Source organism: Pimephales promelas, chromosome 7 (genome assembly GCF_988280905.1).
Source record: "Pimephales promelas chromosome 7, fPimPro1.hap1.1, whole genome shotgun sequence".
In the NCBI taxonomy this organism is placed as follows: Eukaryota; Metazoa; Chordata; class Actinopteri; order Cypriniformes; family Leuciscidae; genus Pimephales; species Pimephales promelas.
Genome location: NC_142775.1, coordinates 16,876,782 through 16,897,865, shown reverse-complemented (window position 1 = coordinate 16,897,865; position 21,084 = coordinate 16,876,782). Strand labels below are relative to the sequence as shown.

Below are 21,084 nucleotides of genomic sequence, written 5' to 3'. Positions count from 1 at the left end.
CTTCTAAATATCAGAAAATCGGCTAAATACATTTGAAAACGGTAAAACCCAACTGTTTAACTCTGGGGGAGTGGTAAAATGAGCCTATTTCCAAAAAAAGTGGAGTATCCCTTTAAGCACCACTAGGACATATGGTGTATGGTGACATGTATACAGAAATCAGCTGATGGGCCTTGTTTTGTTGTCACTGGTTCCATGTTCCAAAAAAAAGAAAAGAAATGGTCAACTTAATAAAGACTTTAATATTTACACACGCACATACACATATGTCCCCTACACAATAACTCTCCAACCCTACTGTACCTTCACAGAATTCTAATGGTCTTTGACAGTTTCTGTTCCCATCATCTTTCCTGAACACATTCATATTCAATGCAGACATGGAGCCAACTAACATAAACCAGCTCAGACCACCAAGAAGCAACATAAAACCATGTTGAACTGGATTTAGCTGTATTGTTTTAAATGTACATAGTGTTTCATTTGTTTTTTTTCTGCATTCAGACACCTCTAAAGTGAGACATATCATTCTAAGCTGTTAATTGGCCCCCATGGGCTGTGCTAAAGCACCAAATGTCAAATCTCTCATAGTTCCACCATTCAACTCATTCCAAGCAGTGAATTGGTGTCCATTTTGAACTCTTACTTTTTAGCATTGAGAGGGGAGGGAAGAGGCTCCCAGATCAATTGTTTGTAACTTGAATTCAGAGCACAGGTTCTGTCCCGGCCCCTGCGTAATTGTACCAGACTAACTCCCCTACCTAACCTCAACATCCCTCCACCTCTGAAAGAGCAGCTTAAATCAAACTCATTTTGTTCATATTGAGTGGCGGCAAGCGTCGCTGCTCACCTACACCTCTTTGTATGAATCCTCTTTCATTTCCCAGCCACGCAGGCTATTCTAATCGCTACCTGAGCAGCTCTCGCTAGATTAACTGTGATGGGGAGTCTTTTCACAGTTCCTCCCTCTGGAGTCAGGCTCCGTTTGCCTCTATTGTTGACGCCAACAACCCACCTTTCACAGAATTCTAATGATCTTTGACAGTTTCTGTTCCCATCATCTTTCCTGGCTGGTCACTCCAATCGCATTTGCCATTCTGCAGGGCGCATTCGTATTCAACGCAGGCACGGAGCATGCCGGTAGGAACTGCAGAGCATTATTGGAGCACAGAAAGCCTTCTTCAGCCTTTAACCGGAACACAGACTGAGCGTGCCTCAGGGCTGTGTCTCTCCGTGCTCGTCTATTATATCCTCTAATGTCCATGACTATTACAGTGGGCGTGAGCAAAGACTAAATGTCTTTCATATCTGGCAGTTAATGTGCTGACAAAATGCTACTGTTTAGTGACAGATGAAAAGGTGGTTGGAAACTATACACATATTTATATGTGTTCTTGGAAATAGTTTGGTTATAGTAAATGTTCACAGCACTCAAAAAAATGGCTTTTTTGTTGTTGTTGTTGGATTCTTCTGATTAATTAAAAATATATATATTCACCGAACTTAAAATGCTAAGTTGCTATGACTTAACATCTGCCATTATTATCCAACAATTAATAATTTAGATTAAGTCTAACAAGAACAAAAAAAATGAATTCTATGAAGTTTTAAAATCTATGCTTTTAAAAAGTTCATTATTACGTTTTCTATTCGTCATATGAATACATACTACCATTGACGTTTTTTTTAACTGATCAAAAGTGACAAATAACAGTGTTACATAAGGTTTGTTAACAGCAGTATAACTGCTTAAATGTCCATTAATAATAATAAAAAAAAATGTTTCTTGAGTACTAAATAGACATATTAGAATGATTTCTGAAGGATTATGTGACACTAATGATGCTGAAAATTCAGCTTTACCATCACAGGAATGGGTTTCCTATATATATATATATATAGTTATTTTAAATTGTAATAATGAACATAAGAGCCTTCTTTCAAAAACATGAAAACATCTTATCTTAAAGCATCATATTGTACCTTATCTCCATCTGAAAAGCTGTGTCCATCACTTGCTCTCCTCCAGGAGATTTCAGGCAGAGGTTCACCCTCAGCCTTGCAGGAGATCATAGCAGCGCTGCCTTCAACAGCCGTCACGTTCCTCAGCTTAGTAATGTGGGGCTGGACTGCAAGAGAGGGTCAACAGGACAATGTGACAAAGACAAAAGAGTAACATACAGAACTAAAGAGTGGGGATATATAGAGAAATATGGAACAAACACTCAGCTTCTAAAAGTCATATTATATACATCACTGACTGCCTTTACATGCACTGAAATATATGAATAGTAATCCAATAGCTGTGAAGCATGTAAACAAATATAATCTATTGCTCAAAAAAGATTTCTTGTTCAGAGCACATATATCTCTTGGGTAACAATTCAGTAAAAAATATCAGACTGAACTTATCGTCAACAACATCATTCTGGTCTGACTATCAAAAATCCTTCATGAGCACCCAGATGGAAGAGAAAACAACAGAATATTGCAGAAAGGTCATTGTTTTGCTGTCTGTCTAGAGTTCAGAAAAAGAAACAACTCATTGACAAGCACAACACATCTGTTGCTATCTGAATCTAACAGGCTCCCACTGGTAAATAAACATTAGTAAACTACAGGGGTTGTGTGGCATAGGAATACTTAAGATTCTCATCATAAATCTAAGATGAGGCTTGTCTTGTGTAAGCTCATTAGTAGGGTAACTGATGTACAACAGCGGCAGCCTTCAAGCAAAGAGGTGACACCATCGCAGCATTTAACCTGATAAATATACATCAGAAAATGCTTTCCCGCAGGGTGCACAATTATAGCGGATAAATAAAAGAGAAAAGTAGAACAGTAAGAAAAAATGGCAACACTTTACAATAAGGTCCCATTAGTGAACGTTAGCAACTGTAATGTATTATCTGACATGAACTAACAATGAGCAATACATTTGTTGCATTCTGATTAATCTTTAATGTTTAGTTCACACACAAAAAAAAACAACAACAACTTGTTAGTTCATGTCAGCTCAGGTTCATTAAATAATATTATACTACAGCAGCCTTTCTCAAACTTTTTTCAGTCAGGGCACCTTTCAAAAGTGCATAAAATCTCAAGGCACCCCAGTGTAAAATATCATTTAAAAACACTGCATAACCCAAATGTAAATGCAAATGTCTTGTTTAGTTAGACAGAACAGCAATGAACAGAGCATAATATGAACTGTAAATAACAATAATAATAAAAACTTTAAAAACACAGGTTTGCAAAGTAATTCACAAAATAACTAATCAGAGACACAAATGCCATAAAACCGTAAGAGGTGGGCCACCCAATACAAGAACCCAATAACAAATCCAGACCAGGAGAACTCAAATGAAGTGCAGGATGCAGTTAAAATAAAATAAAAAGGGGCAGACATTAATATATATTATATATATATATATATATAAAAAAAAAAATATATATATATATATACAATGCGATAAGAAAAATATGCATGTTAAAAAATGCACCAGAGATAAGCAAGAATGTTTTTCCATATAGTGCTTGTTTTCATCCGTGCCATGCGCATGCACACACACCCACATACACATACACCCACACACACAAACAATAATCCACAACGAGAGAGGGAGAAAGATCTACATGCGTGCATGCAGCGCGCATACGCGCTCACACAAGCCGGCGGTGGGGGTGACCAGACGTGAGCCTGGTGCGATGCACACAGCCGCCCTATCTAGGCAGGGATGGATGAGAGACGGTCAGGTGTCTTAAGTTAGACACAAACGGAGAGGGCATGTTGCATCCCCAGTACCACTGATGAAGCCAAATTTTAGGTAGCCTAACTGTCGTTGTATGTTCTCATTTTAGCCTTGTCTAACGTTACCTTTGCGACCTTTGGTGCCGATTCAGAGCTGGAGGAGGAAGTAGTAGGCTGAGGCTCCATTTCACAGAAAAACTGTCCGGTTCTTGTGGGGATTTTCTTTTCAAAAAACGATCCATGATGCTGTAACTGAAGTGGCCTAAATTCACGTTTATTTTTACGTTTCTGTCAGTCTGAAGTGTTGTTGCTATAACGCGTTGCTATGAATTCCGTCACTTGCGTCAATTTGTGTTTGTGTCTTGCTTCGGTCTTGTGAGACGGATGTTTATGCTTCATTTTATATATTTATCTAAAATGAATTTACAATTTATGTACGTTCATATGTTTAAAAAGAAGAATGTAAATATGTAAATTCAAATATGTTTATTATTATATATATATATATATATATATATATATATATATATATATATATTTTTTTTTTTTTAGCCTACGTAATTTTTTGGCGGCACCCCTGACACAGTCAGGGGGCACCCCAGTGTGCCGCGGCACCCACTTTGAGAAAGGCTGTACTACAGGGCCAACCCGGTCTCATCCCAAATCGTCATATAACTGACGTTTTGGGACGTCTTTTGACCATACGTCAATATTCGCCTTTTTAGGGCCCCCTTAAACGTCGGTAGATGAGGTTATGGGATCCTAACTCTACCCCATACCTAAACTTAACCCTAAACCTAACCCGTCACCTAACTGACGTTAAAGGTAAAGCGTCAGTTGTATGACGGCCCGGGATCGCCATCTACCGACGTTTAAGGGGGCCCTAAAAAGGCGGATATTGACGTATGGTCAAAATACGTCCCAAAACGTCAGTTATATGACGATTTGGGATGAGACTGTGTTAACAGGGCTGTTGAATGCTTGATTCTGATTGGTTGAGAACGTTCTAAAGGTGTGCAATTATGCGTAAGAAATTAGTCTAACATACAAGAGCGTTTTAATGACAAAAACTTGACAAACGTCTTGATATGCATCATCTGAACAATGTTTTGAGGTGTGGTAACTGTAGTATAAGCGGAATAATTGACTTCAGGCCGTTGAATTATCCGAAAAACAACGCACACCCGCATTACCGCATTACCACCTCGGGTGTGCATTATTTTTTTTAATAATTCAAAGGCCTGTCGTCAATTATTCCTTACTTATACTACAGGGCTGTTGAATGCTTGATTCTGATTGGTTGAGAACGTTCTAAAGTTGTGCAATTATTTTCAGGGAAACGCACGGCTCATTTCGGGCAAGTTTGAACCGCATTACAGTTCCATATCACTGCGTGTAGTTAACTGTAACGGAAAATAGGATACAATTCATAACAAGAGAAGACATGCAGCCCCATGCGCTTGATCTGCAATTTTCGATGTCTAACTTCACAATCAATTGACACATACAGTTTAATTTTAATAAATAAAGTATAGTCCTATCTATAATAGGCTAAATAGAAAATTAAACTTTTTCGATTTTCGTAATTATTCCGGATAATATAACAAATAAATAATTATTGATAGGCTTACTTGTTAAAAGGGCGTTGTGTTTTTCATTTATTGGGTTATCTACTGTCAATTATAGAAAACAATAATGAACGAATTAATAAAAACGAAGTTAACAAATAAATAAACAATAATATTGACGCACATCGTCACGTCTCTCACGTCTTTCTCTCTCTCTCTCTCTTCCTCTCTCTAATAACTGCATTAATAACTGCATAAAGCCGGGACAGACTAGTTTAGGCCAAAGGCAAAGCGCATGCACTACACATTTGGTCAAAAATACCCATAACATGTTTGACTGGCATGGTATAAAAACTTTAAAGGCCTTTTTCTCTGTTTCTTTGTTTGCGTAGTTAGTGCACTTTGCCTTTGTAAGGCCAGTTATGAATGTAATTTGATACTTCTGACTGATCATGCCCAAACGCGCATTTAGTCAGTGTTCACAGAGAGTAAGACCTGCTAAGTTACAGTCAATGGAAACAGTCGGTCTTCGAATATTTCAGCGAATTGTAAGTGTGTCCCCCATCATTACATTAGTCTGCTATAAGTGGCTCAAACCTTACTAACTCTAAAATGACATTTTGGAATTAGCAACGGGGGCATGGGATTAGATGCGTAAGAAATTAGTCCTACATACAAGAGCGCTTTAATGTCAAAAACTTGAAAAACTTCTTGATATGAATCATCTGAACAATGTTCTGTAGTACAAGCGGAATATTTTTTTATATTATCTGGAAACATATCAATTAATAAGCAGTTTTATTGCTTTTTAAAATGAAGAAACTACTTCCAAAAAATCAGAAAGTCCAGCACCATTGGCGGACGTGTTGGTTTTAGGTCACACTGACAGTAGGGATGCAGCGATTATCGAATTTCACAATTAACCGCGCTTTAAAACGTCACGGTTATTGATCGTAAAGACTACACCGAGTGTTCCACACGGAACGGAAATTTTGCAACTAGCACAAAACGAAAACAAAGTTACACCAGCGGTGCATCACCTTAAAGTGACTGTGACTTAAAGGACTGATCTGAGCTCTCTTTCGTGTCTGAATAGACAAATACACATTTTGTCTAAATGTCCGTTTTGGACAGTATTTATGTAAACTATGTCGGTTATGTCTTAGTTGTGAGTGTATCGTATGTGCATCAGTGCAATTGAATCCGCATGTCATTGAAAATGATCCGACATCTTAGTGATAGTGGATAATAAACCTAATGGTCTATCTATGTCCTTAATATTGATCAAGGAACAAAAGAAAAAGAGAAAAGCATTCACTGCTGTTAATAGATTTAATAAGGATTAATTATATTCATACAAATAAATATGCCTGTTTGAAAGAATAAATAATTATGTGTGGAAGTAGTTATTGCAAAGAAGACTGTGTTTTACTTTAGAAAAAGTGGATTTTAAATTGTTAATATTTAGCTTACATTTAATTCAATAGATCCAAACACTTTGTTTATTCTTATTTTCATTGAGATTTATTATCCCTTTATATTATTATTTATGATTTTAAGTCAAATACCAAAAATATTTTGTTTTCATGTTTTCTACCTCAGGTTGAAAATAAATTTAGAGCAAACTAGACGCTTAATTATTTTGTGATCTATTTCAATCAAAGAGCCCTGCAGGCTTTGACTTAATTTGTTATTTAAAAAAAAATAAATGCTGAATGTTTACAAAGCACTTCTCTTTAATTCCAAAGAAAGATATTGATTATTGTTTGTCATTTTATAATTTTGTAACATATTGTGGCAGCGATAAATAACACATTAAAATCAAAAGTTCATGTGAATAGATTAGTACATTAGTAGTAGTAAATCGTGATTATTTCTCAGACAATAATCGTACTTACAAAATCTGTAATCGTTGCATCCCTACCTGACAGAACTACATATACTCTCACAGACTCAACCATGATAACAATAACAGTATTGGGTGAAAAAAATCTTTCATGCCTCATACAAGAGACTATTTATCTTGTGGTGCACACTGAAATCTAAAAAAAAAAAAAAAAAAAAAAAATAGGATAAACCTAATGACACTGACTGGTTTGCATTTAGATGTTCTAAAGCTGTCTTTAGAATAGATTAGGACAACTTTTTTTTTTTTTACTTCTTTGTTAATAGATAGCAAATGCAACCCATGATCTGTACACAATGTCACTTTCTTTGCACACTTTGAACAATATTCATTATTTAAGAAGGATTACTAAAACACCGCCGGGAAAAAAACAAAACAAAACACAAACATATTAGCAAATGGCAAAACCGTGCTGAGATAAGGCGTGACGAGATAATCCAGCTCTTAAACCTTTGGATGCCATTCATTCAAAACAAAAACAAGTTTTATGAGCACACAGGAAACGTGAAAGATACGTGCCTAGCTGAGCGGAAACCCTAGCAACTCCTTCTCTGTCAGCTGTCAGTGGTCATAAAGGAAAGTTACAACTCAGGATTCCACCTCGCTTTGCAAACAAAACTCCCATCCAATAACGGGGGATCATTTAAATGAGATGCTTTGAAGAATACCTTTTGCTTGCACATGGAAAGGATTCTGATGACTACAGAATAAATCTCCATACATTTACATGAGCAGACAAGGTGCTATCTGAATAATCTGTGAAAATGTTGCCAACTTCATGAAAATCGAAATTCTTTGGCATAAAGGTTGTGTCACCCATCCTTATGTAATTTAGGCTGTCTGTTTATGGAGGAAAAGTTGTATGGCCAGACCAGAAATCACAGGGATTTTCCTGTCAATCACATTGTTGTCAAAACATCAGGGTTTACTCAGTAACACTATCCATTAAGAAGATCTAAAGTTTTTACTTTAATAATAAACTTGATTTTGCATTTAGGATTATTATTAATTACTGGCATGCCAAGTTAATAAGGGATATTAATATTTCAGGTTTATATAAATAGGTGGTCATGGTGCAGTGGATATGTCCATGGACATATGTCCATGTCTTTCTTTCTTCAGTCGAAAAGAAATTAAGGTTTTTGATAAAAACATTCCAGCATTTTCCTATAATGCACAGTGGGAACCAAACGGTTCAAGGTCCAAAAGACAGTTTCAGTGCAAACTGTTCAAAGGGCTTTAAACGATTCCAGACAATAAATAAGGGTCTTATCAAGCGAAACAATCGCTCATTAAAAATATACAACGCATTCTCACCCCAAGGCGTCACCTTTGACCATGCTTCAATATTTGACGTTTTAGGCGCCCTTTAGCGTCACTTACATGACGCGATCCTATGACGTCATCTAACTGACGCTAAAGGAAAGCGTCTGTTAGAGGACGCGGTTAGGTTTAGGTGTGGGGTGGGGGTAGGGTACACGCGATCGATCCTAGGGCGTCATCTTACTGACGCTAAAGGGCGCCTAAAGCGTCAGATATTGAAGCATGTCCAAATGCTTCCCAAGGCGTCAGTTAAGTGACGCCTTGGGGGTGAGAATGGGCTGAAATATAACAAATTTTAAGTTTTATAAGCTCAAATGCTCGCCTTGCTCTGTACTGTGATGCGCGTTCGTGACTCTCCTGTTCGAACTCATCCATCAAAAAGAAACGAATCTTTTTTCGTGTCATTTGGTTCAGTCAACGAACTTGGGAAAAGATTTGTTCATTTTGATGAACAAGTTTGAACAGGAGAGTCACGAACGCGCATCACAGTACAGAGCAAGGCGAGCATTTGAGCTCATAAAACTTAAAATTTGTTATTTTTTGTAATTTTTATTTAAAAAAAGTGATTGTTTCGCTTGATAAGACCCTTATTCATCGTCTGGAATCATTTAAAGGCCTTTGAACAGTTTTTACTGAAACTGTCTTTTGGACCTTGAACCGTTTGGTTCTCACTGAAGTCCATTATATGGAGAAAAATCCTGGAATGTTTTCATCAAAAACCTTAATTTCTATTCGACTGAAGAAATAAAGACATGGACATCTTGAATGACATGGGGGTGAGTAAATTATCAGCAAACGTTTTTGCAAACTCTTTTAAATGTAAATTTTGTTAATAATATTAATTTAAATTATTTTTAATGGACATTACCATTCAAAAGTGTAGAGGTCAGCATTTTTTTCTAACAAAATGAATACTTTTATTAAATGAGGATATATTAAATTGATCAAATGTTACAAAAAATGTAAATGTATTATACAATTGAATAAATGCTCTTTTTAACTTTCTATTTATCAAAGAAAACTTAGAAATAATGTATCATGGTTTCCACAAAAAAGCACAACAAATTTTAACATTGATACTGTAACAGTTAAAAAAAGGAACATCTAAATCATAATATTAGAATTATTTCTGAAAGATCCTGGATATCAAAGACTGGAGTAATGTCTGCTGAAAATTCAGCTTTGACATCACTGGAATAAATTCCATTGGAAAATATATTAAAACAGAAAAACGCTATTTGAAATTGTAATATTTTACAATATGTACAATATTATGATTAAATATATGCAGCCTTATAAGAGACTTCTTTAATAATAATAAACTTAGAAAGCCCAAACTTCTGAAACAACATTCGCTCAGCATGTAAATGTTCCATTTCACAGTTCTCCATATGCATACAGTACATTTTAACTGCAGAAAAACCTGGAGAAAACCTTTTTTTAAAATGTAAACACTGTTTTTACATGAGCTGTTTTTTTATAATGAGCTGATTTTTCATACTAAGATGTTTTGCTGCACATGCGAACACACTCAATGATCCACAACTAGAATTATCACTACATGACACAATACTGAAAGAACAACAAACACAAACACCAGTGCAAAATATGCAATAAAAAGCTAAACAATGAGGCTCTAATTAGTATGATTTATTCATGCTGGTCACACGTGACATGACAACAACTTCTGGGTGACGAGGCACAGTGTTGGGGGGAAAACACTGTTGCCTGGCCTTGAAGTAAAATCAACACTTGGCACAGTAACCATCTTGACAAAGCCTGGCTTTTTCCTCATTATACACTAGTCTGTGGCTTCAATTTCAAATGATTTATATGAATATGTTTAGATAGCAACAACTGTCTTCTCTTATAGGCTACTTTTACACTGCAAGCCCTAGTGCTCAATTATTTTTTTGTACAGCTATTTACATTTTTTGTTTAAAAATGTCCCCTGTGGTGAAAATCAAGTTTTTAATGTTGTTTATGTCTTGTGGTGTTTTTAATATGCTTTAAGACAAACCCTATGCAAATTTCAAAGTCAACACCATTGCTTTTCGAGTATTTTCTCCTTAAAACTGCGGTGAACCAAAGACAATCTCAAAAACGTCTGACGTCACAAACTACCTTGTAACCAATCACGTCAACGTTCCTGTGTACTAGCAGGGGAGTCGTGAGAGAAGCCAGGTATATATATATTTTTTTCTGATATGGAAAATTGGGTAGATTTAGCAATATAGTGTGTGTATGATGTATATTACGATGCTATGATGAGCTATATGCCTTTCTCCATTTGCGATCTGAGTCGTTTAAAGCGTTTCTGATGATGGCGAATGGGAACATAGTTTGTGTAACATTAGCGACACATTATTATCTGTCTGATTAGCAAAAGGCTAATCATTAATTATCATTATGTGTCGGACGTAGTAAAAAGCAAGACCATTGTGCAGCGTTTACCTCAGTAAGTTAGCCAAGTGAATCTGTGAGTGGAGGCGGGGCTAGTTAGCATATTCACGCAGTTACACGGTAGAAAACACAGAAAACATTAAAGTAAGTGATTATGCATTTATTTATAGTGTGAACTGCCGCAGAAGTCGGCAAATTTATGCGCAGGCAGTAAAAAATAAAGACGAGGGTGTGAAAAAAGAGCAGGGTTTTTATACATTTATGATACCAACCCTCATGTTTTGCTTGTATGAGCTGTCAATGTAATACTTATGAGCTCTCACACATCATTGCCCGTCATTGACTACTTTTCACAACTGTCTTGATAACTTCGGGTATGTAACATTTTTGAATGACAGAATTGTGACGAATGTTGCTCTAGAGTGACATAAGTCGCATGAATTCTGATATGACTGTTCAGACTGAGGTCACATAGCAAAATATCTGACCTGTATCGGATTTAATATCACATACGGACATGGCCCATATCAGAAAAAAAAAATAAAAAAAAATAAAATTCAGCTTTGGGATAATTTGCCTGCTGAATATAGGCATATTTTGATGGGTAACATCATATTTAACAGATGTAGAGTGATAACTCAATAAAAAGGAGTTCTCACCAAAAACCTTGAGAAACAGCTCGTGCTCAACTTCTCCCGCCTTGTTAGAGGCCTTGCAGGTGTAGGAGCCCCCGTCGTCCTGCTGAATGTTTCGAACTGTGAGCGTTGTACCTCGAGCTCTCATTACATTCCGCTCCGATTCCTGGAGCTGCACTCCCTTCCTGACAAACCACACATACACAACACATGTCAGTCGAACAAAGCCAAAATTCTCAACACTGTGGTTGTATTCATATTGCAAGATGAAAATCTCCCCGACAAGACAATCAAAAAACATTGCATAATGCAGATGTAAGAAGCAAAGAAACGCCAGGTGATGGGTTATTCATCATAGACGGAGATGCACCATTTCAGAATATTTTGTTACGTTACATTCAATATCCATACTGTAGGTATGCCGCCGAGGTGGAGACAGGATAATGAAATATTTTTTGGGAGAAGATTACAGCACGGCTTCAGTCTGTCATAATGTTAGGAGAGGAATGAGCGGAAATGAAATCTATTTAAAGCAGTGAGACCTGTGTGGCTAGAGGAAATGGGGAGAAGGGAATCAAATCATGCTCTCTATCCACAAGGAGTCAACAGAGACATAAACAGACGGATCCTCAAATCCAGGAAGCCACTTGCAACACAGCTGATGAAACTCAGCAGATGTTTTTCAGCCAAAGGACATTACAACACACTAATTGGAGTAACACTAATTGTACACAAGTCTCACTGGTGCAAACAAATGCTGTGCTCCAGAACACAATGGTAATAGAGCAGGTATGTGATACCAGTAACTTCCCAATCTCCAGGAATTAACTCAGTCTGTCTGAAATATATTTACAAATTGTAAATGGATAGTTGATTACCCCCTTCCTTAACATAAAAAGGGTTCACATGTATGTGTGACCAACGCATTCTCATCCCAAGGCATCATATACTGACGCTTTTGCCAATGCGTATACATCCATAGCACATGGCACAATTTAGGCCGTGTGTCCACCAAAGCGTTTTTAGCCAGCTTAAAACGCTAGACGCTCTGCTGAAGACGCCGTGCATTGGGCGCTTGAAAGCATTTTGGCAGCGCAGCGTTTTTTCCGTTGAGACGTTTCGTTGCTATGATACAGAATATGCGCAGCAGTTTGAATGTTGACAGTTGGTCGGTGTGGTGTTAGTCCCGCCCCTCCTCCACTGTGATTGGACGGCTGGGTAAAAAGTGACAGTGATGAGCGCTGCGTTTTATCCAAAGTTGAACATTTTTCAACTCCCAGCGACCAGTAAAAACGCCGGGCGCTACACTCATGGCGTTTAAAAAACACGGCACTCCCATTGACAACAATTGAAAACATACGCCAGGCGCTTTGGTGGACACACGGCCTTAGCGTCAATATAACACGCTTCGTTTATGGGTAGGTTCAGGTCTGGGGTAGTATTAGGGTTAGACCACTAGGAGGCGCCTTCTGGCCCATATATATCTGCATCTCATATTGACGCTTAAGGGTACCATGTACGTTGGATATATACGCATTCTCAAAAGAGTCAGTATATGACGCCTTGGGGTGTGAACGGGCTGTTGTGACTGGTTAATTTGACCCTTTTCTCTAGTTCATAATTTATAGCAAACAAACAATCTAAATGGTATCTAGCTATGTAATTACAAACTGTAAATGTATAGTTGACAAATACCTAACATAAAAATCAGTTTTTGTATATGCAATATGTTGTTTAAGCAAAAGTGTGGTTTAATGACTAATAAATATATTTCTACAGTATATGTGTGTGTCACTGTCTCCATCTGCAATTTCCAAACAAGGATACATATCAGGGGGACATTACATGCAGTCATGCAATGCTTACGTTGTTAACTAACAATTTGAGAACAAAGTATAATTTGCACGGTTTTGCGTGATATGATAACTACTCATTCATAAGCGATGTTTAGATTTAATCAGCGTGATGCAGCAATGTCAGAACCAAAACAAAAGTGGATGTTTCTTACTATTTCAGATGACATTTTCCGGTGAAAATTCTTATGTTGGTCATACTTCCAAAAAATATAATCTTTGATTCTGAATGCCAGTATCCACATCGGCGCAGTGACAGACAACCTCACACTCTCCTCAAACATTGTGTTCATCTGCGCTGTGCTGTGTTGAGGGTGTCGAAGTACAACTCACGTAAAGTTGATAATTTCGCGAATGACTGCAATTGCAGATTTCGAACAGAGGTGGCGACAAAGAGGAAAAACGCTGGACAGCAGCTTTAATAATAAAATCGGCTACATGTATGTGTCACTGACAACTTTTGAAAAGATTTGACCCTTTTACATTTACATTAATTTATTTAGCTGATGCTTTTATCCAAAGCGACTTAAAATTGCTATATATGTCAGAGGAACCCGGATCTCTCACACCAAAGGCATGTGTCTTATCCACTGCGCCATCACCACCTATTTTAAGCACTTTATTCATGAATTAAGTATATATCTGCGGCATTCCTCACTGTTCACAAAACTAGTTGGTTCGGGGCTGTTTACACAACACCGTTTTCAACAAAAAACTGTAAACTTTTTGTGCATTTTGGCCTTTCATTTAAACAAAGTTTTTGGTGCCTGAAAATGCAAGTCTCTGTGTAAACACAAAAATGCAAAAATATCTAAAGATGATGACGTCATGCAAATGCGTGTTATGTGTTCAGTCTATAGTGTTCCATCGCCATCTAGTGGACTGGAAGAAGAATACAGCTTTTTAGTAGTTTTTGCGGATCCGTGTGTTGATAATGGTGTCGTCTGTAAGTCTGTACTCGGAAAACTCATATCATTGCATATCATTGACGTGTAAACGTACCCTTAGGCAGTATTAAGTATCAAATTTAAAATTAAAATTATTAATTTGTGTAATTTTATTTCAAATTACACAACACTATTCAGACTTTAATTCTACTGGAATGCATTTATTTATAGCTTTTTCTCCACAATCCTTTTTTTTTTTTTTGGCACATCACACATGCACACACAAAATTAAATGAAACTATTAGGTTTTAGCAAGCGCAATGTAATTGGTGGTGGTTTGTTAATGTCCCAGTGAGTGGTTTGGTTAGGCTCATTCGTTTAAGTTTAAAGTGCAAGAATGCTCGAAAGGGATTGGTTTCATCACGTTCATTCTCATCTGAGCCAGAGGTAATTACAGTGATTGAGAGCCTGTAATCAACACATTGTGCTGCTGTCACTCAAAGCCTGCACATTACAGATGGAATAAATGTGTCCATTCTCTGTTATCACAGCTCTTTCTTGGCGGCGCTACCCCCGTTCCTGTTCCCCAATTTCTGCTTCCTCAGTGTGACACCTAAACTCATGAGCAACATTTGTGCAAAATTTTAGTCATTTTTAATGAAAGAGTATCGTATATCTTCGAAACACAAATGAAGATCTTTTAACGAAATCTGAAATATTTCTATTCCTCCATTGACAGTCCACGACTACCCCTGTGTAGCTTCAAAAAGTTAATAAAGAGATCGTAAGACTTATCCATATGAATCAAACAGTTATTCCAAATTTTCTTAAGAGACACGATCGCATCATAAGATCAACAGATTGAATTTAGGCTTTTATTCACATGTTTAATCAGCAAACATAAACAGAAGCTCAACCGCTTGACGTACTGTACAAGAACAAACTTCATTGGTTCTTGCGGAAGCTCAAATGTGCTGTGTATCACATGAGAATGAATTTCATTTGATTCTCTCACATCAACAAGCATGCTTGAGCTTCTGTTTACTGATGCGTGGGTGGATGAATGTTTATATGAGAATAAAAGCATAAATTCAGTCTGTTTATCATATCAAGCAATCGTGTCTCTTCAGAAAATTTGGACTAAACCGCTGAATTCATATGGATTAGTTTTACAATATCTTTATAAACAGTTTGAAGCATCAAAGTGTTATTTGAATAGCTGTCAATAGAGGAACAGCAAGCTCTCAGATTTCATTTAAATATCTTCATTTGTATTTCGAAGATGAACTAAAGTCTTACGGTTTTGGAAAGTCATGAGGGTGAGTAAATTAATCACTTATATAAAACAGTTATATAAAGTTATTGCAATGTTTTACGGCTGTCAATCAATTATTTTAATATGACTTCAAAATAAAATACATTATATAGACTTATATTTCAAATAATTGTATTTTGTATAATTGTACAATCATATTTAACTGCAAAAAGTTCCAACCCGATCTCACGGGAATTCGTACGAATTTTACGAGGTGGCTAATTCGCAACAATTTGTACGACCTCACTCGTATGAATTAGTACGATTTAGCTAAATCGTACATATTTTACGAATTATCCAATTCGTATGAATTCGTACGAATGACCTACCCCTGACCCCGCCCCTAAACATAACCGTCACGTGGGTTTAGACAAATCGTACAAATATGTACGAGTGAGGTCGTATGAATTAGTACGAATTAGCCACTTTTGAATCACTGGTACGAATTCGTACGAATTGGTCGTGAGATAGGGTAGAAAGTTCCCCAAAACAGATAATTCAAAACCACACCATTATTGTAGCAAACAAAAGCAAACGTGACAATGTGGCTTTAGATGTCTCTATATTATAGTTTGTGGCGATGCTGATAAGTCATACCTGTGCCAGGTAACATCCGGTTCAGGTGAGCCATAGGCCCGGCAGGTGAAGGTCACAGACTCTCCATAGTCCGCAGTGGCGTTGAAGGACTGCTGCGGCACAGAGACAACCGGTGGAACTGTTTGACAGAGAAAAATATTGTCGGCCACCAATGAATTATCCAAATACACAAACTTAACTTGTCATTTTAAAATTGTACGTGTGAAATCTCTTGGTGAATTTCATGTAATTTCTCAAATGTTTAAGTGTCAACAAATACTTATTCAAATGACATATTCATACATAAGCCATTAACATGTTCTCATGTTCACTTCCTGGGAAATAGTGGTTGACAGCATGTGGCCGTCATTGAGCTAAATTAATGCTTGAATGTTGTTTTCTTAAGAAACAAGATGTAAATCGCTCAATACAATGTCCAGTCATGCTGAAAACAGCTGTTTTGACAACACAAATGGTGTTTTATCCTGAAATGTAGTGAGTTTTCATTGATATTCCAACACACACACACACAGGCACAGCAGTTGATAGAACTAATTCCATTCACTCACCTTCATGTCCAGCGCATACAGATCAACAACAACGTGATCACACTCAAAACGCCCCGTCACAAGCCAGAAACAGAATGAATAAATACATCAGCCACCCTCTGTCTCTGAATCAATATGTCCTGAGCAGTCTACTTAATTATATAGTAAAAGGTCAACTGAGAAAAACCTTGGGTCAAACAAGAGGTCAACCTGGATGACCTCAAACAAACTTCCACAAACAATCTCACAAAATAATGAGTTTTTTCAGACTTTATATTCATGAGAAAAATCGACTTATCTTCGCAAAGTGACTGTTTACAGCTGAGAGTATGTGTGTGTGTGTGTGTGTGTCTATTAAAGCTTTATATGTGCACTCCAAGGTCAGGCAGATATAGCACCAATTTTCATTGGCAGAATCTATTATTGGTATATGCAATGATTTGAGTGAGAATTTTTATATTTCCATCTCTGCAGAGAACTGGAAGGTGATAAAGTAATTTCAGACTGAACCTAACCCAATTCCGACTCATTCAGAAATTACTCTGCCTTGCCATTCAGAATGAGGTAATTCACCTGAGAGGGAACAGCGTTCAAATAGTTTCAATAATAGGCAGCCCATGTTCTTCTGCGAACTTCCAAAACCGTTTTTTAAATACAGCATCTTTGTTCCCTTTTCCAATATTCTGGATTAGGGAATGGATGGACCCATCCTGTCTAGAAAAAGGCATCATTTTGAGTTGTGACTGGTTTCAAGACATAACATAATTTAATGGAGTGTGCGCCGGGGTAAAAAGATTAGATTAAATGGATGTTTTATTCATGGTCACTTTCAGCCTGACTTGGCAGTATATTAACACATCGCTCTCATCCTCTATTAGAAATCATAAACGCACACACTATTTGCTTTTCCCCTGGCACATTACGGGTCATTCATTAGGAAAACCCAAACTGCTGACAGCCAAGTTTAAATTAATGCCACGATTGTTTTGCCATTTGCCATTTGTCTTCAGTCCATCTATGGCACGCATTCCTCCCGCAAGGGCACTTTGAAGAAGAATGAGCATGTTTTTGTTGATCAGATGACAGCCGTGGAGGTCCTGATGGGAATCATCATCATTACGGATAGAGTTCAATTTCAAACCTCTATTCAAACCATTCAAAACCAACCATTCAAACTCAGCATGGTTTGACCACTCTCCAGGGTTCAATAGACAGTCTTACAATTGAGCTGGTGGTAATGAGAGTGTCTGTGTGAGTGGGCAGCTCAAAAATTACACAGGGCATTGCAGACTTGTTGGTTTTTTATGTTTTCTCTGACTTTGATTGTGCTTTTTCCCCCATTATCACAGCGATGGTCTAAAGTCACACAATGGCTTTATTCGAGAAAGAAACAACATTTAACATTGCTATTTTTCTCTTATTAATTTATTCAAAGAGAGCAAGGGTGGAAGTCAAGATTCAATCATTGCCGAATCAAACATGATTTGTGGAAGTTCAACTCAGTGTCACAGAAGACCACTGGAGATGAAGCTTATCAATGATTAACAATTTCAAAGGTGCAAATGAGAAATAATGTTGAAAGTGGATCAAACTGAGGACCAGAACATATTTGTAGCCAATGGGGGAGAAGAAGAGAGATGGCTGGGAGACAAAAGAAAATAGGTCAGAGGAATATCACTGGAAAGAAGAAGGGTTATGACCGGGAAAGAGCTTTAGGTCCTGCATTAACATTAGAAAAGCTATCCATCCCAGGATAGACCTAAGCGGGAAGCCCTGGAAATGGACACAGAGGTTGTGTTGTTTCTGTTATAGTTATGTATGTTATATATAATTGTATAAAAGTATATAATGTTATAGTAACATGACAGTTTTGAGTGTCATTGTTTGTCTGAAGCTGTTGAGCTGCTGGTGAATAATAATGAACTCTTGCTCTTTTGTGTCCAGTTTGATCCAATTGTTCGTCATCTTCTTATATTCTGCACAGTATTTGCTTCGCTTCGGCTATAAAGTGACATCCCTACATTGCGTGTTCATGCATTTTTGGGGCAGAGCAATGAAGGGAGGGAGTGTTTGAGTTGATTTAAAATATCTAGTGTTTCTCAGAAATCTTGAAGTTGGATTTTGAATTTGGTCAGTTTCTCACTCAAAGTATGACTTCAGAACACTTTCACACAAGTTGTATGGACTATTTTTGATGCTTTCTTGTCTTTTGTAAGGTTAAAACATTCAGTCCCCATACATTGTAACTGTATGAAAAAAGTGACACAGTAGGCTGCATCCAAAACACACGTCTTCAGAGTTCATCATTTGTGTGTGTGTGTTACATGGAAGAAAGTCAGTCAAGATGATTGCAGAATTTTAATTTATACTATTTAGTGAAATATCCTTTTAAATTTGCACACACACTGTGGAACGCTGGTAAGAGTCAGAGGAAACTGGAAACGCATGCGCAAGCTCACACACACACACACACACACACACACAGCACTGGGCTATCATGCACCGAAATGGTTTCAACAAGATTATTATTGACTTTCTTGCCAATCGATGCCTATTTTCCAAAGGCAGTAATCTAATTTAACCTATTCCCAGATAAGCATGCCCAACTGAAACAGCTCTGCTAATGTGAGACACAATTGGGCATTTAGACATCAAATCAAGCCAGTAAACCATCTGATATAGACTGAATTGACCTTTAGTATCAATAACTACATTCTTTCAAAGCCTAATAATCCAGTTATAAATAAAATGACTATAAACTAAAGCAGTTCTTTTGAAGGACAGTGAGAACACTTATGAGTAAGAACTGACTGTAATTGACCAAAAGCAACAAAAACATTAAAAATCTTGTAGGAAAGAAAACCATGTTGTAATTGTTCCTCTGGGACAATAGAGAACACATGATGCTTAAGGTTCCTGCTTGTCAATTTTTATCATGGGAATAGAAAGCAGTAATCTCACCAATGGATCATTTACAGTATAGTTTTAGATGAGATCCCAACAGTTTCAAATTGTATATTGATTGACCAAGGAACATCTAATTAAAGCTCTCTGATAATTGTAAAATGATTTGTACTACACAACAGTTCAAAAGTTTAGCATCAGAAAGATTTATTTGAAAATAAATGAATACTTTTATTCAGTAATGACACATTAATGCAACATACTATTTGAAATAAAGAAAAATCCTGAAAAATGCATCACAGTTTCCACAAAAACATTAAGCAGTACACCATTAAAAAGATGATAATTCTGAGCTATGAAAAGCAATGAAAGAGAAAACATTTCCATAATGTCCCTGATATGTATACAGTGGAGGAAATAATTACTTTATCCCCTGCTGATTTTGTAAGTTTATAATTGTCTATTCAATATCAAACAAAATTCCAGAAAAAAAACACATTATATAAAGGTTATAAATTGATTAGCATTTGTTCCTGAAATAATGATTTTATCCTCTACCAACCAGCAATAATTCTGCCTCCCACAGATTGGTTTAGTGCCCTTGTGTAACACAGATTAGCCCTGTCACTTTAAGAAAGTACTCCTAATATCACCTAGTTATGTGTACAAAAGAAACCTGTCCACAGAACATATCTTCCATTCCAACCTCTCCACCACCATGGGCAAGACAAAGAGTTGTCAAATGTCAGGGACCAGATTATAGACCTGAACAAGCCTGAAATGGACTACAAGACCATCAGCAAGAAGCTTGGTGAGAACAACTGACAACTATTGGTGCCATTGTTCGGAAATGGAAGAAATACAAAATAACCACCAATTGCCCTCAGTCTGGAGCTCCATGCAAGATCTCGGATGATGATGAGAACGGGGCCATGTTCTGTCAAATCTTGGAAAAGAACCTCCGTCCTTCAGCCAAAACTCTGAAGATGGGTTGTGGATGGATCTTTAACAAGCTCCAGTGGAGAGATATCCAGATGTTTATTCGCCTCTGCCATAACGACCTATCGGTTTTCATTAAACCGAGAAAAAATTGAATTTTGTTTTATTTACGATCACTGAGAAATGTTCCTGGATCCACGCCGAAGAAAACGTCTAAATGTCACATTTTTTTAATGAAACAGCCTAAATAGTCCACTTTGGAAAATGTGTAGATGTCAGGTTTTCATTAAACCGAGAAAAATGGAATTTTGTTTTATTTACGATCACTGAGAAATGTTCTATTATTTAAAATGCAAAAAAAAAAAAAAAGGTGAAAGGTGAAAAGGATTCATTTGCCTGGATCCACGCCGAAGAAAATGTCTAAATGTCACATTTTTAATGAAGCAGCCTAATGAGTAAAATGTCTATTTTTTCCG

General features: G+C 37.0%; 1 protein-coding gene across 4 annotated transcripts in view; it reads right to left on the bottom strand.

Moving 5' to 3' along the window:
- ncam2b (neural cell adhesion molecule 2b) overlaps positions 1 to 21,084 on the bottom strand; it is a 266,054-nt gene that overhangs the window by 44,569 nt on the left and 200,401 nt on the right. For all 4 annotated transcript variants that reach the window (XM_039687851.2, XM_039687849.2, XM_039687850.2 and 1 more), the window contains exons 6-8: positions 16,239 to 16,356; positions 11,611 to 11,771; positions 1,984 to 2,129 (exon numbers count right to left, since the gene is read on the bottom strand). In XM_039687851.2, the coding sequence (XP_039543785.1) occupies positions 1,984 to 2,129; positions 11,611 to 11,771; positions 16,239 to 16,356 (425 nt within the window). The remainder of the gene's footprint in view (positions 1 to 1,983; positions 2,130 to 11,610; positions 11,772 to 16,238; positions 16,357 to 21,084) is intronic.